Here is a 20,661-nt window from a genome sequence, read left to right as displayed (position 1 = left end):
CCCTCACAGGGAAGGATTTCTTCCTAATATCCCATCTAACCCTGCCTTCTGTCAGTGTGAAGCCGTTCCCCCTTGTCAGTCCGTGGCCTTGTCAAAGAAATGATGGCGAGGACATACAAAACAAAAACCCCAGCACACTTGTCTTCCTGTGCGGAAACACCAGCTCTGAGGCACTTTGGGGGAGTCGAGCTTTGGGACGGGATTTTATTTGCAGCTTGGTAGGGAAGCCTAAAACAGGTGAGAGAGCCAAAATCACCCCAAACATCTCGCTGAGCACACCAGGAACTCGCACGCAAACGAGTCCCTCGCTCCCGCTGCCCACTGAGTTGGTGGCCCCTGTGTCACTCCCTGCGGGAGCGATGGCAGCCAGGCGGCTGCCTCAATTAGAGCATCTCCGTGACTCTGTGAGACATTTTAATGCTCCCCTTGCCCCCTTGTGAAAAGCAGGAGACGCACGGGTCCCCTCGGCATCTCAGGAGAGTGGCACAAAAGAACTTTATTTCTTTCTCAGCAGCTTAAAGCTCAAAGCGGAGTCACCTGTGATGGGGCCAGCCCGCCTCTCTGTCACCACCCCGTTTTCTGAGGTTTCTGTCCTTTCACTGCCGATGGAAAGCAACGGAGAGGTGAGGCAGAGGCGGTGCTGGGGGTGCATAACCCACTGTGGTGCCTTTCTTGGGTTCAGCCCAGTTCTTGCTGCCAGCCCCAGCGATGCAGCAGTTTTCTCCTCAGGACTCAGCACAAGGTGACCGAGTCCTCACAACCCCGCGGAGGCGCTTGTGTGGTCTGTGGGCAGAGCGAGGGCCGAGCTGCTCGGCCGAGAGCGGTGGGAAGAGGGGGCAGTGGGGGGAGAGGGAGTGGGATCAGGAGCGGGAATGCCGCTGCCACTGCTGCCCACTGCCTGAACTGTCCTCCAAGGGTCAAACTGTTCAACTTCAGCCCCTTTGCCAGACTCAATCCTACTTTAGGGGAACAAAAGCCCAAAGTAGGCGACGATCAAGAAATGGGAGCACAATGATTTAAGCTTATCACACAGCCCAGAAATAAAGGACGCTGAGCTCGTGTGGGGGAGAGGGGGAGACCTTCAGAAAGGCTTTGTTTGCCGTAAGAAGATTGAACTCTGAGGTGACCCGATAGCCCTAAAAGTTTAGGGTCTGTGTTGCTGAGAGACCTTTGGGCACAGCCCATCCACACGTGGACCTCACAAGTTGAGAGCTGGCGTTAATGGCCGGCCTGCCCCAGGTGAATGGGGGCGCGACATCCCGGAGAAAGGGGGGACAAAGCTGCAGGGACAGGGTGGCCTGACCCCTCCCTGCTCTGCCTCCCTCACACCCACCCAGCCTGAGGTGTCCTAAGGGTTTGGGGTACCAGGGCTGCCCACACCAGGCTACCCAGCCCTATGGCGGCCCCCGCAAACCCTGCGAGTGAGATGGTTCTGCTCTTAAATGGGGGGGACGGAATATATCCAAATCCAGCAGAGTATCGGGATGCTCTAGGGAGGGGAGAAATGGAAAATGCTGCAGCGTGTGTCCCCTACGCCCCAATCCAGGTCCTTCCCGAACCCTCTGTGAGCTCAGCGAAAAGTGCTGCGGAGAGGGGGACAGGATGAGGACTGGCCCCCCAGATCCCAAGCCGTGCTAACACTTTCGGGGTTTTGGGATCAAAGGGAGGAGGGGTTCCCCCATAAGCGCTGCCCCAGCATCCTTCCCTGGGTCCCCCCACCCCGGGCAGACGAGCCCCTCGTTGGGGGCCGATTGTTCCCGGCAGATTTGCATGGCAGGTGCAGGCCTGCAAAGCGATTTTGCCGTTCTGGGCCCCCCCCCCCCGCCTCCCCAAGAGGGTTTGCCTCTCCCCCCTTGTGAAAAAAGGCCGCCGGTGCCTTCCTTTCCCATGAAGAAGAGAAGAAGCTTGAGGATCGCGTGAACACGCTTCAGTTTTCTTATTCTTTTCTATAGATGTGGGGAAAAGAACAGCCGATTGTGTGAAAAACCCAGTGCCTGCAAAAAGGGACATTGGCCATCCAGGCGAAGGTGCGCAAGGGAGAGCACTAATCGCTGAACCAGGAGACAAATACGATTACCAGCTCCGAGCCTTGAGTCAGAAAGTCTCATAGACTTTAAGATGTTAATCCCCAACATAATCCTTCCTTTGGCGTGTAGGAATAGTGCAGCCACAAGAGTTGTTTTGTTATTTATATTGGCGTTTAATAAAACTCAGCCAGTGGTGAATGGGCTGCCCACTCTCCAATGGTAATTAATTCCCTATTTCAGTGACCCAATTGTGCTGGGATAGAGCAGTGGGACAGTCCCACTGCCCCAACCCGCCTTTGTGCAGCTACACGGCTCTCGTGCTTCAACAGCTATGGAAACTCATTCTTTTGATGTCATTCAATGAGTTTTCCTTGGGCATCTTCTAAACTTCAAGGACCCTTTTCTTTCTCGAACGCCTGAAAAGCAGGACTAGCTTGACCACCTCTGTAGAATTTAATGATTTGGTGAAAGGGCCTTTTTTCGGGGGGTTTGTGTAAGGAAAGAGAGAAAGAAAATTTGGCAGGCTGGCTATCAAACAGGGGGGCTATCCAAACTCGGGTGTGCCGAACTCATTCAGCTCCTAATTTATACGTGTCTTAAAAGCCACTTTTCCTTACTCAAAATGCTTGGAGGCTTCTCTCAGTCGAGGCATTTCTAGAAGGGATTTGCTAGTGACCAATAACTCTGTCTTACAGATGTGAGTAAAGACACAGCAAGTGGTGTTTTAAGAAGGCATTTCCATCCAGAAAAGGGAAAAACCACCTGGATGTTTTTGCCCAGAAAAGGGGAAAAATACCAGGTACCTGCAATGGGTTATTGATATAAAGTGTGTCTGTGGGTTTATGCTTTTTGGCTGTACGGTGAGGTGGCGCAAGGAGTGTGTGAAGTGAACACATGAAGAACATGGAATTACCCTGCAGAGCCACCCTGGTCCGGGCAGCCTCTTCTATGTCTTTATACACACTTCCAAAAAAAAAAAAAAAAACCAAACCAAAAAAACCTCCTTCGCAAGTCACAAACAATTCAGGATTCAACTAAGAAAACACAGAGTGAACCATATGGCCGGGGTGGCTCGAGTTGGCTGCATTTTCCCTCAGACAAAGAAGGGATTGAGAGTTGAAGGAAAGGAGAAAAAAACCCAACTTTCCGGCTGATGAAGCTGTTGTCTGGAGGCAATGATCCCAAATCTCAAGGCTTTATTCCAGGCTCCGACTGAGACGTGATATGTCATATGATTAGCATCTTTCATATTTACAAGAGTAGTGCGGGCTGCCAGTCTTTAGAGAAAGGCGAGAGAAAGAAGGGGCATATGCTGAAATGGATTTAGCATTTGAAAGAGAGAAAAGAGAGCGGATAAATACACTTAAACGAGGATTTAGTTTTACTCCCGTTGAGTTCTAATGGCTTGTTGATTGAGATTTTAGGGAGCTGGGACAGAGGTGTCAGGAGTAATTTAAAGGCGCTATTCAACCCTGCCCCGCGCGGAAGGACCCGCCGCTCCCCCTCAGGGAGGAGCGGTTCTGCGGCCGCAGTGGCGGGCTGGCTCCAAGCGGGGCGGATCACCGCGGCCGCCGCCGCTCCATCCGCCGGGCGGGCAGGTGGCACCACCTGGCGGCGGCGGGAAAGTGAGGGGGGCAAAGTTATCTGGGATCGGGAAAACGGGGGGAAAAATAGGGAATTCTCGGTGTGTTTGGCACCTGTCAGCCCGGACAGCACCTGCTGCTACAGGAGGGTGCTCACTGCCCCGTCCAACCTGGCCTTGGGCACTGCCAGGGATGGGGCAGCCCCAGCTTCTCTGGGCAACCTGTGCCAGGGCCTCACCACCCTCACAGGGAAGGATTCCTTCCCAATATCCCATCTAAACCCTCCCTCTGTCATTTGAAGCCGTTCTCCCCTGTCCTGGCAATCCATGCCCTTGTGCAAGTCTCTTTCCAGCACTCCAGAGCTTGGAAAGGGGGCCTTTTGATTGTTTTAACCGAGCTCCTTCCTGGACGTGACGTATCTGTAAATACGCAAGATAACAGAATGGTTCTAAAATATAATTCCGTTATTCTTCAGACTAAACAACATAACACTAATACTATTAGATACTTTGTGAGCATAAAAGGATTTCACTTCTCAAGCAGATAAAGTCACTTTATTTTCGGCTATCAAGCAAATAAAGTCACTTTATTCAGTTTTAGTCATGTAAACACAGGGTCAAACAGAAGCATCAGTACATGAGATACAAACAAACGTGCCACATTAAATAAATATTAAATTAGTAATTTTATAGACAATATTAATAAAATAGGCACACATTTTATTTTTCCTTCTTCTTACTCTGCTCCTCTTCCTTCCGTTCCTCCAAGTAGCACTTCAGAATGTCGTTTAGCTGCTGCTCGCACTGGCTGGCATTTTGTAATCCACTTTCCCGTCCTAAAATCAGCAATAAACAGGATAATTACATCTCTCTTTACAGCATCCATCATGGAAACAGCCCCCGGCAGTGCTGACATCGATTTGCCCCAGAGTATCGACTGGCTGTGATATCTCTGCCTGGAAAATGGTTCTTCAGAGCTCGGCCACTAACAAGATGCTTTCTTTGATGTCAGCCAAGGAGGTAAAGTCCCATTACTGGATTAAAAACATGCTCTTTGAGTATAAAAACAGCTTGCAGGTAAAGCTGCAAATGTGCAACGTGCATTTTCCTGTGATATATTAGGTTTTATATGCAATAAATATTTAAAATTACATTTTATATGCAATAAATGTACCGGTTTATAGCTGTGCATACCACATACTTTATATATTATTATGTAGTATATATACATACACTATAAAGTTTAATTAAAGAAGCTGAGCTGCACAGTTTCAGAAACCCCAGAAAAGAAAATACTACCTTTGCAGTGGTGAATTACTCTTCCCCACAGCTTGTTCCTGCTTAAACAGGCCAGGTTTCCCACAATCAGCAAGTGCCTCTTTGCCCTCGTTAGTGCGACGTTCATCCTCCTCTCCGAGTCTATGAACCCAAACTGTCTGGTCCTGACACAGGACAAGACAATGACTTCCTTCTCAGCACCTTGGAAAGCATCTACAGTGGACACCTGGACAGGTTTCACTTCAAAAGCTTCAGAGTGAACCCCAGTGAGCAAACTCTGAATCTGTGGGCAAAAGAAACAGGGAAGGGGGTGAGTTTGGCTACTCAGAGTCAACCACTTTGCCTTGACAAAACACCCAACAAATCCGAGCCCGCACAAGATGTGAACTAGGAAACTAGAGAGTGCAATGTGGAGGGAAAATTGAAACTATGTGTTTTTTAATCATTCTTTGAATTAAAATAGCTTTATTAATTTTAGAGGCAAAAATGGGTATTTTTTTAATGCAAAAGAGCAATTATGGCAAACTACCCGTTTCTCACTTCTAGTTGACTCCTCTTAGTTGAAATGAAACCTGTGTTTAAAACAAAAAATACATTTAAGGAAGTGCTTTATTGATGATCCACTACACCTTATGCATCTGTGATTTATAAAGGGTAATCACACCAATAGCAGCTCCTTCTATTCCACTGGCAATCAGGGACTGGATGAGCTTGACTGCAAAGTGAGCCTCTGCCATGTTGGAAAAGCTGTTGTCTCTTTCGACCTGGAAAAGAGGGAGGAAGATTTCCAAATCAGCTCTCACAAGCAGAATGCAAAAAGGAATGGAGGAAAAACTACGGTATTGACTTTATTTCTGTAAGAAATGTTCAGTTTACCTGCTCCATGCCATTCACACTGTAAAAGCACAGCGTTGGAAGCCAGTCCAGTAAAGGAGCTCTGTCCTCCTGGGAAATGCCATCTCTGAGGTTCCCTCCGTAGAACAGCTCGTTGGCGATGGCACTGAGGGCAGGGTGGCAGCGGTACTGTGTCCGGAGGAGTATTGCTTTATGTCCCTGAAAAAAATGGGGATAAAGGGTGACTAGGAAGTGTTCAAGGCCGGGTTGGGTAGTGGGTGGTGGTAGGTGGTGTCCCTGCCCATGTCAGGGAGTTGAATTAGGTGACCTTCAAGGTCCCTTCAGCCCAAACCGTTCAATGATTCCACGATAATTTGCAAGGCTGAAACTCTGATCCTCTGACATCCAAACCAGAGTTTTCCTGGTGACTTCAGGGGACCTACATTTCCACCCTCCACCTTTTCCAGAGGTGTGGTTGGCAGGACCTACCATTAAGCAGAGCCGGTCAAAGAGGGTCTGCTCCAATCCCTGCTCATGGACACTCTCAGACCCTTGAATAGTTGGTGGTAATTGCTTGGGGTCTCCAACAAGGACGAGCTTTTCACACTGAAACCTGAATGGGAATGTGAAAAACCATGAAAGAAAGCTCTAAAACTGAGGCTGAACTGCTCATAACCAAAGTGTGTGTGCTGTGTTTATACATCCCACTGCTTTCCATCCGCCTCCCTGCTCCATCTTCCCACGGTTTAATAACACCTAAGGCCAGGCCTCCATTTAAAATTACTCTTCTTGCCCTCTAAGGTGAGACCTCGGGGTTCATGTGCTTAAAAAGATGTGGGGTTTGGCACTTCCAGGAGGTTGTGCCACTGCTAAGCAAGTTATTTCCCTGCTGGAGCACCAAAGGAAGGCTGTACCTGGCGATGGGAAGGAGAGAAGCAGGTTCGGTCATCTGACTGCACTCATCCAGCATCACCACAGGAAACCTGAGAGCGTTCAGGCAGGGGAAGGGGCAGGCAGCACAGGTCACTCCAACCACTTTTACCTTTTAGAAGTGGGGGGAAAACGGGGAGACAAAAAGTTAGGACCGTTTCACAGTTCATCTCCGTGCAGTACACAACTGTAGCAGTAGAATTGCTACAGGCTATCTCACGTCACTGGTTCTCAACAAACTGCTCAGATCTGCTTTGTTACAATTGCTTTACAACAAGCTGTGACTATCTGAGTCTAGGACTGAGGAGAAATGACTGGAAAGACCAGAAACTGAGGATATTTTTCTACAGGGAGTAGTAGTCTTTAAAGGTAATACTTTGATGAAAAGTTGCTTAAAATATATTTGAAATCTCCTTGGCGGTTGATACACAGCTCCAGGATAGATTTAGCTCAGTCTTAATCTTTTAACCTTTATGACTATATAAATTTTAGTTTCAAGGTGACAGTGCAGACGAGATGTAGTGAGAAATTTTTCTCTGCCCACCTTGAAAACTAAGTTGGCAGTATTAAATCAGATTGCAGTCGAGTTCAAAAAGGGTTTCTGTCTTACATCATTAAAAAAGAACTGCAAGTTCAACTCAGAGAAGTCTTACACACGTAAGACACTAAGCTATACCCGTGGAATCAAACCTAACACTCACTTTATTTTTCAAAATTAGGAGCCTGGCAGGTATGAGAGGGAATTCCCAGTTTCCATACAGTGGGTTTTGTGGGTAGGACACGATGAGTCCCCACTTTCCCATCCCATCTCTTTGACTGTACCTGTTGCAGGATGGTTTTATTGGTCCCCAGTTTGTGCTGCTCAATGCTCTTCCTGACATATATTTTTTCAGCTGGAGTCAAATCTTCTTTCATCAGAGCAAGCAGCTCTTTCAGCTGCTCGTTTTCATTTCCTGAGCCTGCATGTAAACTTCAAAAAAGATTTTGTAACATGCATTGCAGTGACTGAAAATAACAGTGCTTGGAAAAATGTGCAAAAATAATCATACTTTATACATAACAGTGCTTTAAAACAACATATTAACTTGTCCCAAATTGCTTCAGGTCCCATAATAAGTTTCTTACCTGTGGGGAAGAATTGCTTTGGTGATCTTCCTAATACTTCCCACTCTGATAAAATCCTCAAATCCAAGATCGAGCAGGCTTCAGAGAAAAAGAGAAGACAGATGTTACAGAAATGGAAGAAGAAGCTTTGAAAGCTTTAAAAGTGGTTTTTAAAAGGCACATCAGAACACTGAAGAACACAAACTCCTGCGATTAACCAGCTGAAGTAACTCAGGCCACAGTCTTTTAATACCAACACATTGATCTTTACCAATGTAAGTGCATTATTATTTCTGGAAGAAGAGGCTGTAAAAGCCTCAGTGACCCACCCCAGCAGTATCCTGTCCACAGCAACGTTGGTGGAAGAAGCAATGAGAAGTTTCCAGGGAGTTGGCCTTGGACCCTCCGTGGCTTCGCTACTTTCAAAGAGCTGCACGAGGAACAAGATCACCACAGACAGCAGGTAGCTCTTGCCAGCTCCAAAAACACCTGGGATTTTGGAAGAAAAAAGCCAAAGTTACAAGTGAAATAGAAGGAAATAGAAACCAGCAAGGAATAGTGTGTAATAGAAAAAAAAAAATTATAAAATTAAGCAAAGCTGATACGTGACCAAAAGTGGGTTTAATTTGAAAATAAAGAAGCACTCTGATTTTGTGCACAGATCTTTCTAGGGAAAAACTCAACACTTGTGTGAAATCCTCCAAAAGGCAGAATGTAAATTCCAGGATGAGGAGCTCTGTGCTGACAGAATAGATGTCTAATGTCATGGTCATTATCAGAGGGGTCTCATCCAGAAATTAATTTTCAGGAAGTGCCTGAAGTAGGTGAGGGGACAGCAGCATTATAAGAGGATACTCCATACACAGGCAGTTTATTCAAGCTCATCTTTTGGGCTACATTTCAAATAAGTCAACGCTGAATTTGCCTTTAAGTCTGCCTGAAACTGTAAATATATGATGAAGGAAACAAAACTACCATTTCATCTCTGGGATATTTCCCTAACCCTGGCATTACATATTAATCAGACATTTGCTGCCTACCACGTATGATTGTGATGGGGAAGCTCTGATGTTCCTCCTCTGGGGCGCTATTCCCACACGAGGTCATCATCCGAGCGATGTGGATCAGCGACGTCGCCTGGTCCGGGTTCAGGGAGAACCTTTGGATCATCTCTTTAGCCAGACCCATGGCCACCTCAGAGCTGACAGGGCCAGCCCTCATTGAGCTTTTCAGGCTCATGGCAGGAGGAATAAATTTTCTTTTGTCGACTCTTTTAGGAGCATTTTCAGAATGACGATTCCTGAGGGCAAAAAATAGTCACAAGCTGTGATGATACATCATTTGTATCTCTTGGTTCTGATATTCTCAGTGACCCAACACTGAACTGCTGAGGTTTTATGACCTGCCCACAGTATCACTGAACAGTAACTTACATGTTTAGTAGGTATGGGATTAGTGGTAATGTGGAGGGATTGAAGTGCTCCTCCATATTCCTTAAGGATGCCAGCTCCCCACTGGCATTGCAAACCAGCAGGGCGTGAACACACACTGAAAAAGGCCACAGAAAAATAAAAGTAGGAAGAAATTAAATGAGCCAAGATTTCACATCGTTATAAAGCACCAAAAGGGCAATTAGCCAACTTCATCTCTTTAATTTACAAACCAAACCAAAACAACCCCCAAACTTTGGCTCAAATCAACAGCAAAACAAAGGAACTTTTGTAAAATCACAGATTTAATACATGGCTTTTTACATAAATATATATTTTCTGTAGTGAGTTGTTTGGGATTGCTTTTTCTTTCTCAGGGACAGTACCAACATATTCCTGTTATTTACACTGTGACAGGCAACTTGCATTCTGTATTGTATTATTTTCTACATAATTTATATTATCCTCATTTCTTCCTCCCTCACTTAGAATTTACCAGCTACTCTGCAGGTTTAATTGCATTAAGTGCTGTGTTCAAATCAAGTATTCAAAGATACAAGTGAAGAAAATAGTGTGAATTAAACCATGTCTGAGATTTGGGAAATTCTAATCTCTTCCTTCGTTGCTGGTTGGATTTCTTCGGAGTTGTTCCCCACAAGTCTGAATTATTTGGTGTAGAACTCACTGTTTGATCTCCAGTTTGAGGGACTGTAGCCTTTCAATGGGAGCAATTCTATTTCACTGTTGGAGGATGGTCCAAAGAAAGCACTGCTTGCAATGAAAGTATCAATGGGATCAAAGTTCAGAGTCTTTGAAACCACCCAAATATCATCTGTCAAAAAAAATACAGAGTTCTCATAAGCTGCTCCTACTGCCACCTTTGAAATCAGATGCTTGGGATGTGCTTACCTTTGCTGTAGAGAGAAGAATGCTCCTTTTTGCTTAATTTGAGGTATAATTTGGGTTTGGAATCACCATCTAAGCTGGCAGGTGTATTCATAAATTTCTTGAACTTACTGTACCTCTGGGTTTGAATTTCAAAGGCTTTCCTGCGAAATTGTAATTTTAAGGAAAAGCATGTAAACTTATTGGCACATTTTGGATTCAGCACCAAAAATAAGAAAGCTCCACAGATTGGACCAAATCATACAGATTGTGGTGCTTGTTCATCATCTTGCATTAACAAGTTTTAAATACATTCCTCTTGCAAAATTCTCTCACATTCAGCCATAATGACATTGCTTGCTCCACAGTTAAGCAGCACAGAATAGCCCTTGATACAACTTCTGCTGTTAAAATCACAGTCTTGCAGAGAAAAAAATCAAAATCTCTCAGTAAAGATTAAATGAACGAGAATTCAAATGCAGCAACTGTAAGGGATTTCATTAATCAAGTTGCTGGTAAGCAGGGCTAAAAAGAAATGCCATTGCTATCAATATTATTCCTTCTCTGATTTGGCTCTTACATGTCTTTACAGAACTGTAGCCTCTTTAAACAGAGTGAAAATGTCTCTTAAATGCTGCTGGAATCCCGAGCTGCTGCAATATTTATAAACTCTGAATTCGCACGGCACTGGAGAAAAGTGCAGAGGGTTTCAGGAATACCTCACCAAAAGCTGGCATTCCTCATAGAGAGCAATCTTTTGGCTTCTGAGGTATGTCCCAATGCTTTTGATGTCGTGGAGCACTGCACTGGGTCTGGATTTTGCCTGTGTGGGGTTCACGTCTTCTACCCACTTGAAAAACGAGCACTGCTCAGCTTTCGGGGCGTCACAGGCATAGAACAAACGACCCTGGAAAGGAGGGGGGGTGGAAAAACAGAGCATGAGCACTAAAACAAGCAAGGAAAAAAAGATAAAAAAAAGGACCAGCACTTTCACCCCAAACTGTAAAAACACAGCACCTTGTTATGACCTTCTTTTTTAACCATAACCAGCTTAGCAGGGTGCATGTGGTTGCAGAGTGGAGCACAGCTTCCCTGGCTTTGCCCATCTTTCACTGATGTGTAAAATGATATGTCCACTTTGGAGAGAGCATTGTGCAATCTTTGGGACAGCTCAAACAGCATTATGTTCAGTTGCTCTTGAGAGAGAAAGCAGAAAATAAAGGAATTATTAGTAGAGCCTTAAAAATGCTTACGCGGGCACACAACGTTCAAGCAAATATATTTTCATTTGAAGATTTCAATCCTAAATCAAAATATTTAATCTGAGTCCTACAAGAAACCACATGACCTGCAAAATCCATGTATTGCAGGGAAAAAAAAAAAAAGCTTAGGAATCTAAATACTGGAAAACAGACACAAGGTTACATAGTTGAACAGAAGTGTGCTGTTCTTTTGGTTTGTCTTTGCAATTTTGGGCATAGATTGAATATATTTCAGTACACATAAAAAAAAATCAAATGCAGCCAGTTCTAATGGGTGATGCTGAGGATTTCTGTCCCTCTTATCCTGCTTGGTGAAGCTTCAGAAATACCCTGTTTAAAAATGACAGCCTTGTACACAACACGGTGTCAGACTTACCTGTCAGAGCAGCTTTAAAAATCTGTTTGTAGTGAAGATGAGACCGAAACACAGCTGGGATGGAGATCTTTCTTTTAGGGAGATTAGCATGTTTCACTTTGTCCACGTTAGGAAAAGACAACTCAGAAATTGTTACGTCCTAAAAAGACCCAGAAAAGGAAACCAATAAAACTTGCAAGAGACCCTGAAGGAGAAAAATAACTTATCCCTAAAGCTTGGGCTGCCTAACACGAGATTAAAATTTACCACTGCATTTATAGTAATACTTCCAAAGGCTGTAAATTATGTAAGTTATGTCACTGAAAATTATGTTTTTCAGTGCTAGGGGAAGGAGCACACAACCCCCATTAATCAGATGAAAATATAGCAAAGGTAGAACAAGGCTAGGGAAGGCAGAACCACATATATATATATATAAAAATATATATACACACACACATATATATATGTATATGTATATGTGGTATCAGTGCTTATTCAATGCCATTAACTTACTTTTCCACAGTTAAAACTGAAAAAATGTGTAGTATTTTAAAATCAGTGACTGCGCCTTGAAGCAAGTTATAAGTGTTCTTCGAAACAACGTTGGCTTTCAAATTTAGAAAAACCCTTCTTGAAAACACATTCTTACCAATTACAGGTGACCAAACAGCCCAACAGCTTTTATTTCATCTTCCTGCCACCAACATTCTGATTACAAACCTAAATCTGGCACTGTGGGTGCCCAGGAATTACCTTTACAAAGGTAACTGTAAAGGTTAAAAGTCGAGCAGCTGCTGTTCTGCAGCTGAGACTCTTTTGTTTTGCTACATAGGTAGAAACATTTCACCCCATTGCACTGATAATATCTTGCAGGAAATCAAAGAAATGCAGTTTCTTTGGCTGGAAAAATGTGTTTCTGCCACTTATACCTGTATATTTGCTTGAAGAGTTACACACCTGGCCCTCTCCTGTTCCGGCGTGGCAGCTCAGGTGACTCAACACCTTTTGTGTTGCCGCAGCCAAAGGTGTCCCACTTAAGTGCAGGGAAAGTAACTTCCCTTCAGAAATCCAATCTGGGGGGTTGCTGCTTGCACAGCATTCCCCAGGGGAGCTCTTGGATGTCAGCAGAGGGGCAGCACCGGGAGCGCTTTGATTCCCAGCTCCGCTCTCTCCCGTGTCACCCCGCAGCATTCCAAGGATGCTCCGGGCACAGATGTCCTCAGTCTCTTCCCTGTCAGGGATCAAGTCACTCTGAGCACTGTTTTGATACTTCAGCCACTTGCTTTGTCTGTGTTGGGAAGTCACGTCAGGGAGCAGGGGTTGGACAGGTTCCCTTTGTCCGTCTTCCGCGTACTCCCCAAACACAGAGGTCTCATAATTCCTGTCCTGGGGGCCGGGAGCACTCCTAGGAAATTCCATTGGCTCGCTGCATAAATGGCCTCCTGGAGAGCCCAAGGATTGCTGGAGCTCCTCGCTGGCAGTGGGATAAACCAGGGCAGGAATCTCCTCGGTGGCAGGAAGGGTGACAAACGGAGTCCGGGTTTTAACGGTGGCTTTGGATCTCGGGAGGCTGCATTCCTCTGGGTAGCTGGATTTCCCCCCTGCTGTAGGGCAAAGACATCTTACAAATACAACTTGTAGCACTTAGGGATGGCACTTCAGATGTACAGAAAAGAATTTTAAGTTCTTCCTTTCACATCCTGTCTTTTAACTGGGAAGCTCCCTGGATCATGCCTGGGCAGTACCACACTAAATTTCCATACACCATGATTGATTTTTTTTGTGTGATTCTTTTAATTAATTTTAATTCTTTTAGATCCCCATATTCAGAAAACATTCTATAGCCACTCTACTTGTATAAAAGACAATTATTTAAACGTGGTTGTGTTTTGGAGGCCATTAATCTGGTAGTTTTGGTAGGTCACTGACACATGCCAACTGGAAAACACCAACTGGAAAACACTGGAAAAAAATGGAAAACACTTGCTCCTTTTTCCAGAAAGATCACCACCAAAACTGTGAATTAATACTAAACAACGTAGATAAGGAAGCTTTTAGTACCAAAAAGCATCCTTTGGACTAAATTCATTATCAACAGCGACAGTCATTGATAGGTGTCAGCTGGAAGTGGGTCAGAGAACAGCTGAATATGGAAGAAAGCTAAAAGCAGTTAAATAAAAACATAAATATGACTTTGAAGCTTAGCTGACAGCCTTTATTTCCCCCAATTTAGAAGCTGATTTTTCTTTATAAAGCTAAATCACTCCGCTGAGGTCTCTTTCAGGGGAATAGAATTGGCAGAGTAATTGTCTGTCATAGCACGACTCGCTGTGCTTCAAAAATCCTCAGAGATTTTCCAGCTAAAATACTGTAAGAGTGCAATTATAAACTGCAATGTCTTACTGAAAACAAAATCTGGGAGTTCTGGTTCACTTGGTAAGATCCCTTGTACCAGGGGCTCCTGGATGTCTCCAGTAGTTTCCTCATTTCCTGAAGGTGGAGAAATTGTAGAATCTGGATCAAATGAGGAAGTCACTTCTGATGAAATCTACAGGTGAAGAATTAATATGTTAAATGAATGACTGGAAAAAACCCCCTTGATTATAGCTCTTTTATCACTGTTCCCTCTCTCATCATTCTAAACAACTGAAGTGTGTTTCACAGTCAAGATAAAACAGTTTCAAAAATAAGAAATTGCCATGAATGCACAGGAAATAAAGCCAAAAATATCTAGAAAAGACAGTCAGTCCACACCTTGCCAGGTTCCCAGGAAGGCCACTGTGCTTGTCTCAGAGCAGAATGTGAAGGTGAGCCTGACACTGTCCATGCTGGCACTTCAGGATACACATGGAATGCCAGTGCTAGGAAAAACACAGTGAAGGACAGAAGTCATGCAGGAATTTTGAGGCCAGTTGCTGCCTTTTAACTTTTACTTCCACTTACGAGACTGATTTATTCTTGACTCTTCAGTCACATCAGACTCCATTTGAAAATTCCCTTCTCTGATAACATCCATATCATCCCCATGAAGACTTCTGGAACCTGGAGACTTTACAAAAAAAAAAAAAAGAAAAAAAAGCATGAGCAAAAACTTGCTAGAAATTCAACTGCTTCTCTTCTGTTTTTCAGAGTGGAACTGATCAGAGAAGAAAAAAAACAAGTTAATGTTTTACCTGTCTGAAGTCAGAAAGGCCATAATTGCTTGAAAACAGGGGTGACAAAAATGTCTCAGCTGCAAAGTCCATGTTATGTGGGTACTGCTGCCATCCCAGCTGGGAGCAGGGAACTCTCACCATGATCTCACTAGCTGCTGATCCCTTTACTTGGTGCCCTTGGAATGCAACAGGCTACACAATACATTGGAATCATCACTAACTGAAATAAATATCGCTCTGGAACTATCTACAGTCTCTAAAGGTACTCTTCAACACATGCAATAAAAATAATCTGTTGGAAACTAGAAGACAAACAAAAAAAAAATCTGTTTTTTTCCTCAAAATTTCAGTTCAAGACTCTCCCTGGAAAATTTCCCACAGACACATATACTAAAAAATGATGAGAAGCCCATTATGAGACTGGTTAAAATTTTATTAGGACTCACTGTAATAGATTACAAATAGTAAACCATTTCATTGCCATCTAAGGAACACTGTTCATTATGCTTCAGTCCCACAGGAATTGTACCTTTGGTTGCCAGTCACATGCCCCAGGGTCTCTTTGGGCTGCTGCTACTGGTAGAATATATGGCTCTGTCTTCTGTAATAAACTGTCCACAGAGCTGGGCTGCACAGAAAAAGTACCAAAACCTAATCAGCCTAACAATTTAATAACAATTTCAAGTGAAAATACAAGCTAGGGAATCTCTTGTATTTATACAAAAGAAGCATTTTAATGACAGCCTTTTTATTTGGAAGCCAGGACAATGCAGGACAGGATAAAGGACTTATGCTTGCCTAAAATCTTTAAGCTTTGGATGGATTGAAAGAAAAAGGCTATTACTGTGTGAAGTATCAAACACAAACAGATTTGCCAATATATTTCAACCCAAGTGCTAAAATTCCTAGGAATTGACTGGTAGGGAAGGAGGAGTACCAGTCATATTAATGTGATATTAAACATAACTAAATATTACCATTTGCATTAAGTTTCTTGTCATACAAGAGGCCTCCTGAATATTTATTGGCAAGAGGGTCTGCAAGAGGACCTCCTCTGTTTATTACCAGCTTCATAATCAATACCAAGAATTTTATTCCTGGTAGAAAACGAATTTATCTTGTACAGATAAATATATGTAGTCAAAAATGGGTTACCATAAGGCCAGAAGAATCAAAGTATGAACAGGAAGGTGCCTGTAAACTTTCTGAGTAAGGCATTTCTGTAAACTCTTTTATAGCTACAAGAGATGGAAAAGCATAATGAGTTACAGATAAAAGCTGGGGTTTTTAATGTGAAAACATCTGAATATTTACTGGGCTTACAAACCCAACCCCTGCAATGAATTGCAGTTAGGATTTAACTGAACTAAAGACACAGAGCTCACAATGTTGCTTTAAACACTAAAAACTGCATGAGGGAACCTATAAAACACATCACTCGAAAAATAAGATTCCTGGACATGAATTGTCCAAGAGAGACAAGAGCACAGAGGTCAAACAGATACAGACACACAGAATTCACTTTAAAATAGAAGCTGACCTAACCTTCATCTTTCCCAAGGGGTTCAAATGTCTCCTGGGAAGTCTCTGTCTCACAGAACATGCTGTTATTTTCCTCCATCTTTTGCAAGCTTTCTAAAGCTGTGCTATGTTGAGTCAAAGCTCTCAGAAGAGCAATATCATTCACCAGAGCAGGGAGACCTGAGGAGTTTTCAGCCACTCCTCTTTCACCTCTGCAGGCTGCAGGAGGGGTGTTTATGCTCTCTGAGTTTTCAAACTCTGTTTCCTCTGGAGATGAATGGCCTGTTCCTAAAGGATGCACAGAACTTGTGGAAAGGAGAGCATCTTCCTTATGTGACGTGCCAAATACCTGTTGATGGTCTCCTGCAATATACTGGAATGAGCCACTGCCAAGAGCTGATTTTGGTGACAAAGCCAGCAAAGGACTGCCTGGTTTAATGCCATCACTCCTACTCCCCCAGAAGTGTTCTGAGCCAACCTCTGGGGATTCCCTGCATCCAAGCTGGGTGACACCTTCTTCATCCATGGCAGAAGTGATTCTGCTGGGAGAAATACCTGAAACACTTCCAGTTGCCTCAAACAGGCTGGTTTCAGGGTGACATTCCTTAACATTTGTGTCCCCAGGCACAGGATCAGAGTGCTGGTTTCTTATCCGTGGCGTGCCATTAATGGTGAGTGCTGCACAGCCAGCATGATCCTCTTTATTGCTTGGGGCTTCAAGACTTAATTGACTTGCATTCATCTCTTTTATGTTGTGTCCACCACCCAAAAGTTCCACTTCAGTTCTGCTCTGGCTTGCAGGGTCTTCTGCAACCCTCCTGGTATCTCTGACACTGGCTTCACAAAGCTCAGACAAAACACCCCCAGTGCAGTCACTTCCGTCATTCTCTCTGTCCAATGTTGAACATTTGGCTTCATTTTTGCTGTGTGTCACTCCTTCACAGAGGGAATGAGGTCTCAACACAGCATTTGGAGCTACATCCCCTCCCTCAGAGCAATCTGGGCTCTCTGAAAGTGTCTCTCCCTCAGTGGGCTTCTTCACATCTCTTTCACACACTTCTTCACTGTCTGTGTCATTAAAATCAAAAGACTCCATCAGATTAAAGTTAACCTCCATCAGTTCTTCATCTGGACTACACCCTTTGCCATGCAAACTTAACTCCTCCTTAACAATTCCAGCTTCAGTCAATGTTAGATCCCCGGAGAGCTCCAGGTCACTGGGCACTCCCTCTGAATTTTGTCTTGGCTGAAGCTCGCTCTGCATCTTCACAGATGAATTCTCCCTAAGATCCTTAGTCCCTGACTGCTCCCCGTATCCAAAAGAATTGTTTTCAAAGGTGACTGGACTTGCTGAAGGTGAAATGTCATCTGAGGGCGGGACAAACTGGCTGTCACTCATTCCACTTATGGTGGACTCGGGTAGGAAGCAACTATTTGTGTTGCAGGGATCCTGCAAATCTTGACTTAAATTATTTACCTTTTTGTCGTGTCTCTGTCCTGTGGCTTCTTCACCATAAGGCTGTTCAGATGAATTCAGAGGCATTTCAGCATTCCAGTCCTTCTCATCATTTCCAGCTCCCTTCCCAAAAGGCAGGTGCTGAGTGTTTGGAACGATTCCTTTGGCAGGATCACCTGGAAAAGCAGGCAGGGCCGTGCTTTTTGGGTCACGTAAACCTGCATTTTTTGATGCCTGAAACCTGGAGAGACTTTCTGTAAGTGCAGCTGTTTGTTCTCCGTGTCCTTGTGCCGGTTTGGACTTCAGAAGAGCAATGATCTGTGCCGTGCTCCTGATGTTGTGGGACACTGCCCCGGGACCAGTTTGCCCAGTAAGGAGAGGAGATTCTGGCTTCACCAGGAACTGAGCAGAGCTTTGCTTCTCTGTCCCCTCACATCTGTCAAGAAATGGAGCTGGAAGCAGCGAGGAGACAGACACGTGGTCTCTGTCATTGTCCCTACATCCACCTTCCTGGAAGCCTGCAGAGGGATTCGTGTCCGCATCCTCCTTGCGAATCGTGGAAAATAACGGAGAGGTGACATAAAACTGGGATGGAAAAGTCCCCTGGCACTGCTTAGATAAAGGCAACAATGTTGGTTTTTCTTCCTCTTCCACAGCTGGTGTTTTCTTTGCGACTTGGCGTGGCCCTTGGAACCCCTGGGAGAGAAATTTGAAATCCAATCACATTTTGCGATCAAACGTTGAACAAGGGACATAAAAATCTGAAACAAAACCACACCGTAAACTTCCTCTTCAGGCCAACAGGGAGGTGTCTTGGAGGCAGAAGACCAGGTCTGACACCATTTCTATCCACTGCTCTCCTTGGCTGATCTTCCAAAGGTTTTTCACTCGCTTTTGGTGCTTCGACCGTGATCAAATATCGTTCGCTTTCTAAATCGTCTCCAGCAGCCACCTAGAAAGGAGGGAGCAGCAGGGTGCACATAATAGTGCCATGTAAGAGAGAACAACACACAGATTTATTTGAAATAAATAGTCTTTTAAGTGCTTAGATGTAAAAAATTCAGATATTTAGACCCAGTGTATCACAGATGCCATATAGAGAAAGAAATATATATATATATAGACTAGAAAGCATCAGCACTTATCTTCAAGTTATGCTTATTTAATATATCCCTGTAATAACACTGCTTTTACCCCAAAGGAATAAAATTCCATAAAACCTTCTGGACAAACAATAAGACTTGTCAAAAAAGAAGAAGCTGTTTTCCCTTTTCATTAATTCCACTGCAGCAGAGCTTTATATCCACAACAAGAAAAATGGCCATTTTAGTTACCAACCCAGTGTTTGAAGCTCTGCCTGAAACACAAAGCACAGTCAGGCATCCAAATAACAACTCCAAGCAAACTGTACCTGAGATTTTATAAAAATACTCTCCAGGCATTGTCCTTTGTCGTCAAACAAGGTGGCCTGCAATGAAAAAACGGGATTTTAAATAACCAGTTATTTCACAGAGCCACTAGACTGGCACTGGCAGTCCAGCAGTACCAGATGGGATTAAATCCAAGAGTATTAAATCTGAGTTTTCACCTGATTCCTGCCAGTTCTAATCCTCAGAACTCCATCTTGCCACGTTTTCGCTTTTTTTGTCTTTTGGTGAGTGTATAATACCTGTTTTAAACGTGCAAAATGTTGGAAAAATAAGGAGATATTTGAATAATACAGCGGCTGCAGTCTTTTAATTTATTCCTAATAATAATAATAGTACGCAGTGTTAAAAATCACTTACAGTAAATTCTTGAGAGGCCATTGCTTTGTCAAAACAGTCATTTATTTCACAAATATCCACATCTTCACACAGCCTGAGAGGTGGGGAAATGGTCAGAATTCACCAGAGCTGCGAAGGAAATGTGTGGACAAAGAATTACATGTCAGTTCACTTCTGTTTTCCCCTCAAAAGAACTTTTCTTGCAGCAAAAAAAAAAAAACAAAAAAAACAAAAAAAACCAAAAATACCCCAGAAGCTGTTACCAGAATAATTTTGTGCCAGGTGTGGAGCTGGCCATGCATGTTCAACTCATGTAAAACATGAATTATATTTAAAACATAACTGACTGCAGACCAGCCACCCGTGAAGGCAAACCTCTTCATGTATCTAACGTTAGACCGCAATAACACTTAAAATAAAGCTCAAAATAGCCTCTGGATGAGTGAGGAACAGTTTATATGAAGAAAGGGGGAAAGATTCCTGCCGTTTCTTTTGGCTGCCACCTCCTCGGTTGCTTAATGAGGTGAAAATCCATGGAAGTGGACATCCTTGGAGGACACGAAGTTACCACCTTTAAAGCCGCAGGATGGATGCGAACCCTTACAGTGATCGGAGGCAGAATGCCGCGGGAGCAGGGACGTGCAAAACAAACAAACCCACTGCCTCCTTTGCCAGCCCCCCTCGTCCAGCAGCATTCCCTTCAGCGCCAAGGGGGGATTCCATTCCCCGAGGGACCGCGACCGCATCCCCCCACCGGTGACACCGCGATCCTACCCAGCGACCAGGATCAGGACCGGAATCAGGACCAGACTGGGAAATCAGGCCTGGGGATCGGGATTAGGAGCGGGACAGGTGAGTCCCCCGGTGGCATGCCGCCGCCCCTCCTCGAACCTCCCGCGCGGCGCCCCGCGGTGGGACGTCACCCAGCTGCGCGCCGCGCCGCGCCGGGGGAAGGAAAGTCACGTTGCGCGGGGCCGGGCGCGCCCACCCGTCCAGCCCCCCCGCTTGCCGCCGTGCACGCGCGGGCGCGCGCGGGGCCTTTTTCATCCCTTGAAAGGGGGAGGGGGGGCGGT

The 20,661-nt window shown here is 44.5% G+C and overlaps 1 protein-coding gene across 1 annotated transcript; it reads right to left on the bottom strand.

The window, feature by feature from the left end:
- Positions 1 to 4,166: 4,166 nt before the first annotated feature.
- Positions 4,167 to 20,405, bottom strand: ZGRF1 (zinc finger GRF-type containing 1). Its single transcript, XM_018067872.2, has 29 exons — positions 20,363 to 20,405; positions 19,610 to 19,717; positions 19,411 to 19,491; positions 19,234 to 19,290; positions 18,601 to 18,774; positions 16,391 to 18,518; positions 16,001 to 16,083; positions 15,375 to 15,473; positions 14,864 to 15,037; positions 14,634 to 14,739; positions 14,445 to 14,551; positions 14,094 to 14,238; positions 12,648 to 13,294; positions 11,709 to 11,847; positions 11,088 to 11,266; positions 10,790 to 10,977; positions 10,095 to 10,234; positions 9,871 to 10,017; positions 9,189 to 9,303; positions 8,796 to 9,055; positions 8,085 to 8,244; positions 7,777 to 7,854; positions 7,474 to 7,621; positions 6,636 to 6,763; positions 6,211 to 6,334; positions 5,764 to 5,940; positions 5,517 to 5,651; positions 4,909 to 5,170; positions 4,167 to 4,445 (listed from the first exon to the last, which is right to left on the bottom strand). The coding sequence occupies exons 2-29, from the start codon at positions 19,628 to 19,630 to the stop codon at positions 4,330 to 4,332; spliced, it is 6,318 nt and encodes a 2,105-aa protein (XP_017923361.1). The 5' UTR covers positions 19,631 to 19,717; positions 20,363 to 20,405; the 3' UTR covers positions 4,167 to 4,329.
- Between the last annotated feature and the right edge of the window lie 256 nt (positions 20,406 to 20,661).

This window comes from Manacus vitellinus, unplaced genomic scaffold, assembly GCF_001715985.3.
Source record: "Manacus vitellinus isolate BGI_N305 unplaced genomic scaffold, ASM171598v3 scaffold_125_pilon, whole genome shotgun sequence".
In the NCBI taxonomy this organism is placed as follows: domain Eukaryota; kingdom Metazoa; phylum Chordata; class Aves; order Passeriformes; family Pipridae; genus Manacus; species Manacus vitellinus.
Note: the sequence above shows the minus strand (reverse complement) of the source record. Positions and strands in the feature narration are given on the sequence as shown.

Bases quoted from the DNA above. Each gene is read 5' to 3' on its own strand.
- ZGRF1 (XM_018067872.2), bottom strand. From the start codon at position 19,630: ATGGCCTCTCAAGAATTTACT. The intron at 15,038-15,374 runs GTACAATTCCTG...TGTATTGTGTAG, and splicing joins CATGTGACTGGCAACCAAAG to CCTGTTGCATTCCAAGGGCA. The intron at 5,941-6,210 runs GTAGGTCCTGCC...CATTTTTTTCAG, and splicing joins TTGACCGGCTCTGCTTAATG to GGACATAAAGCAATACTCCT.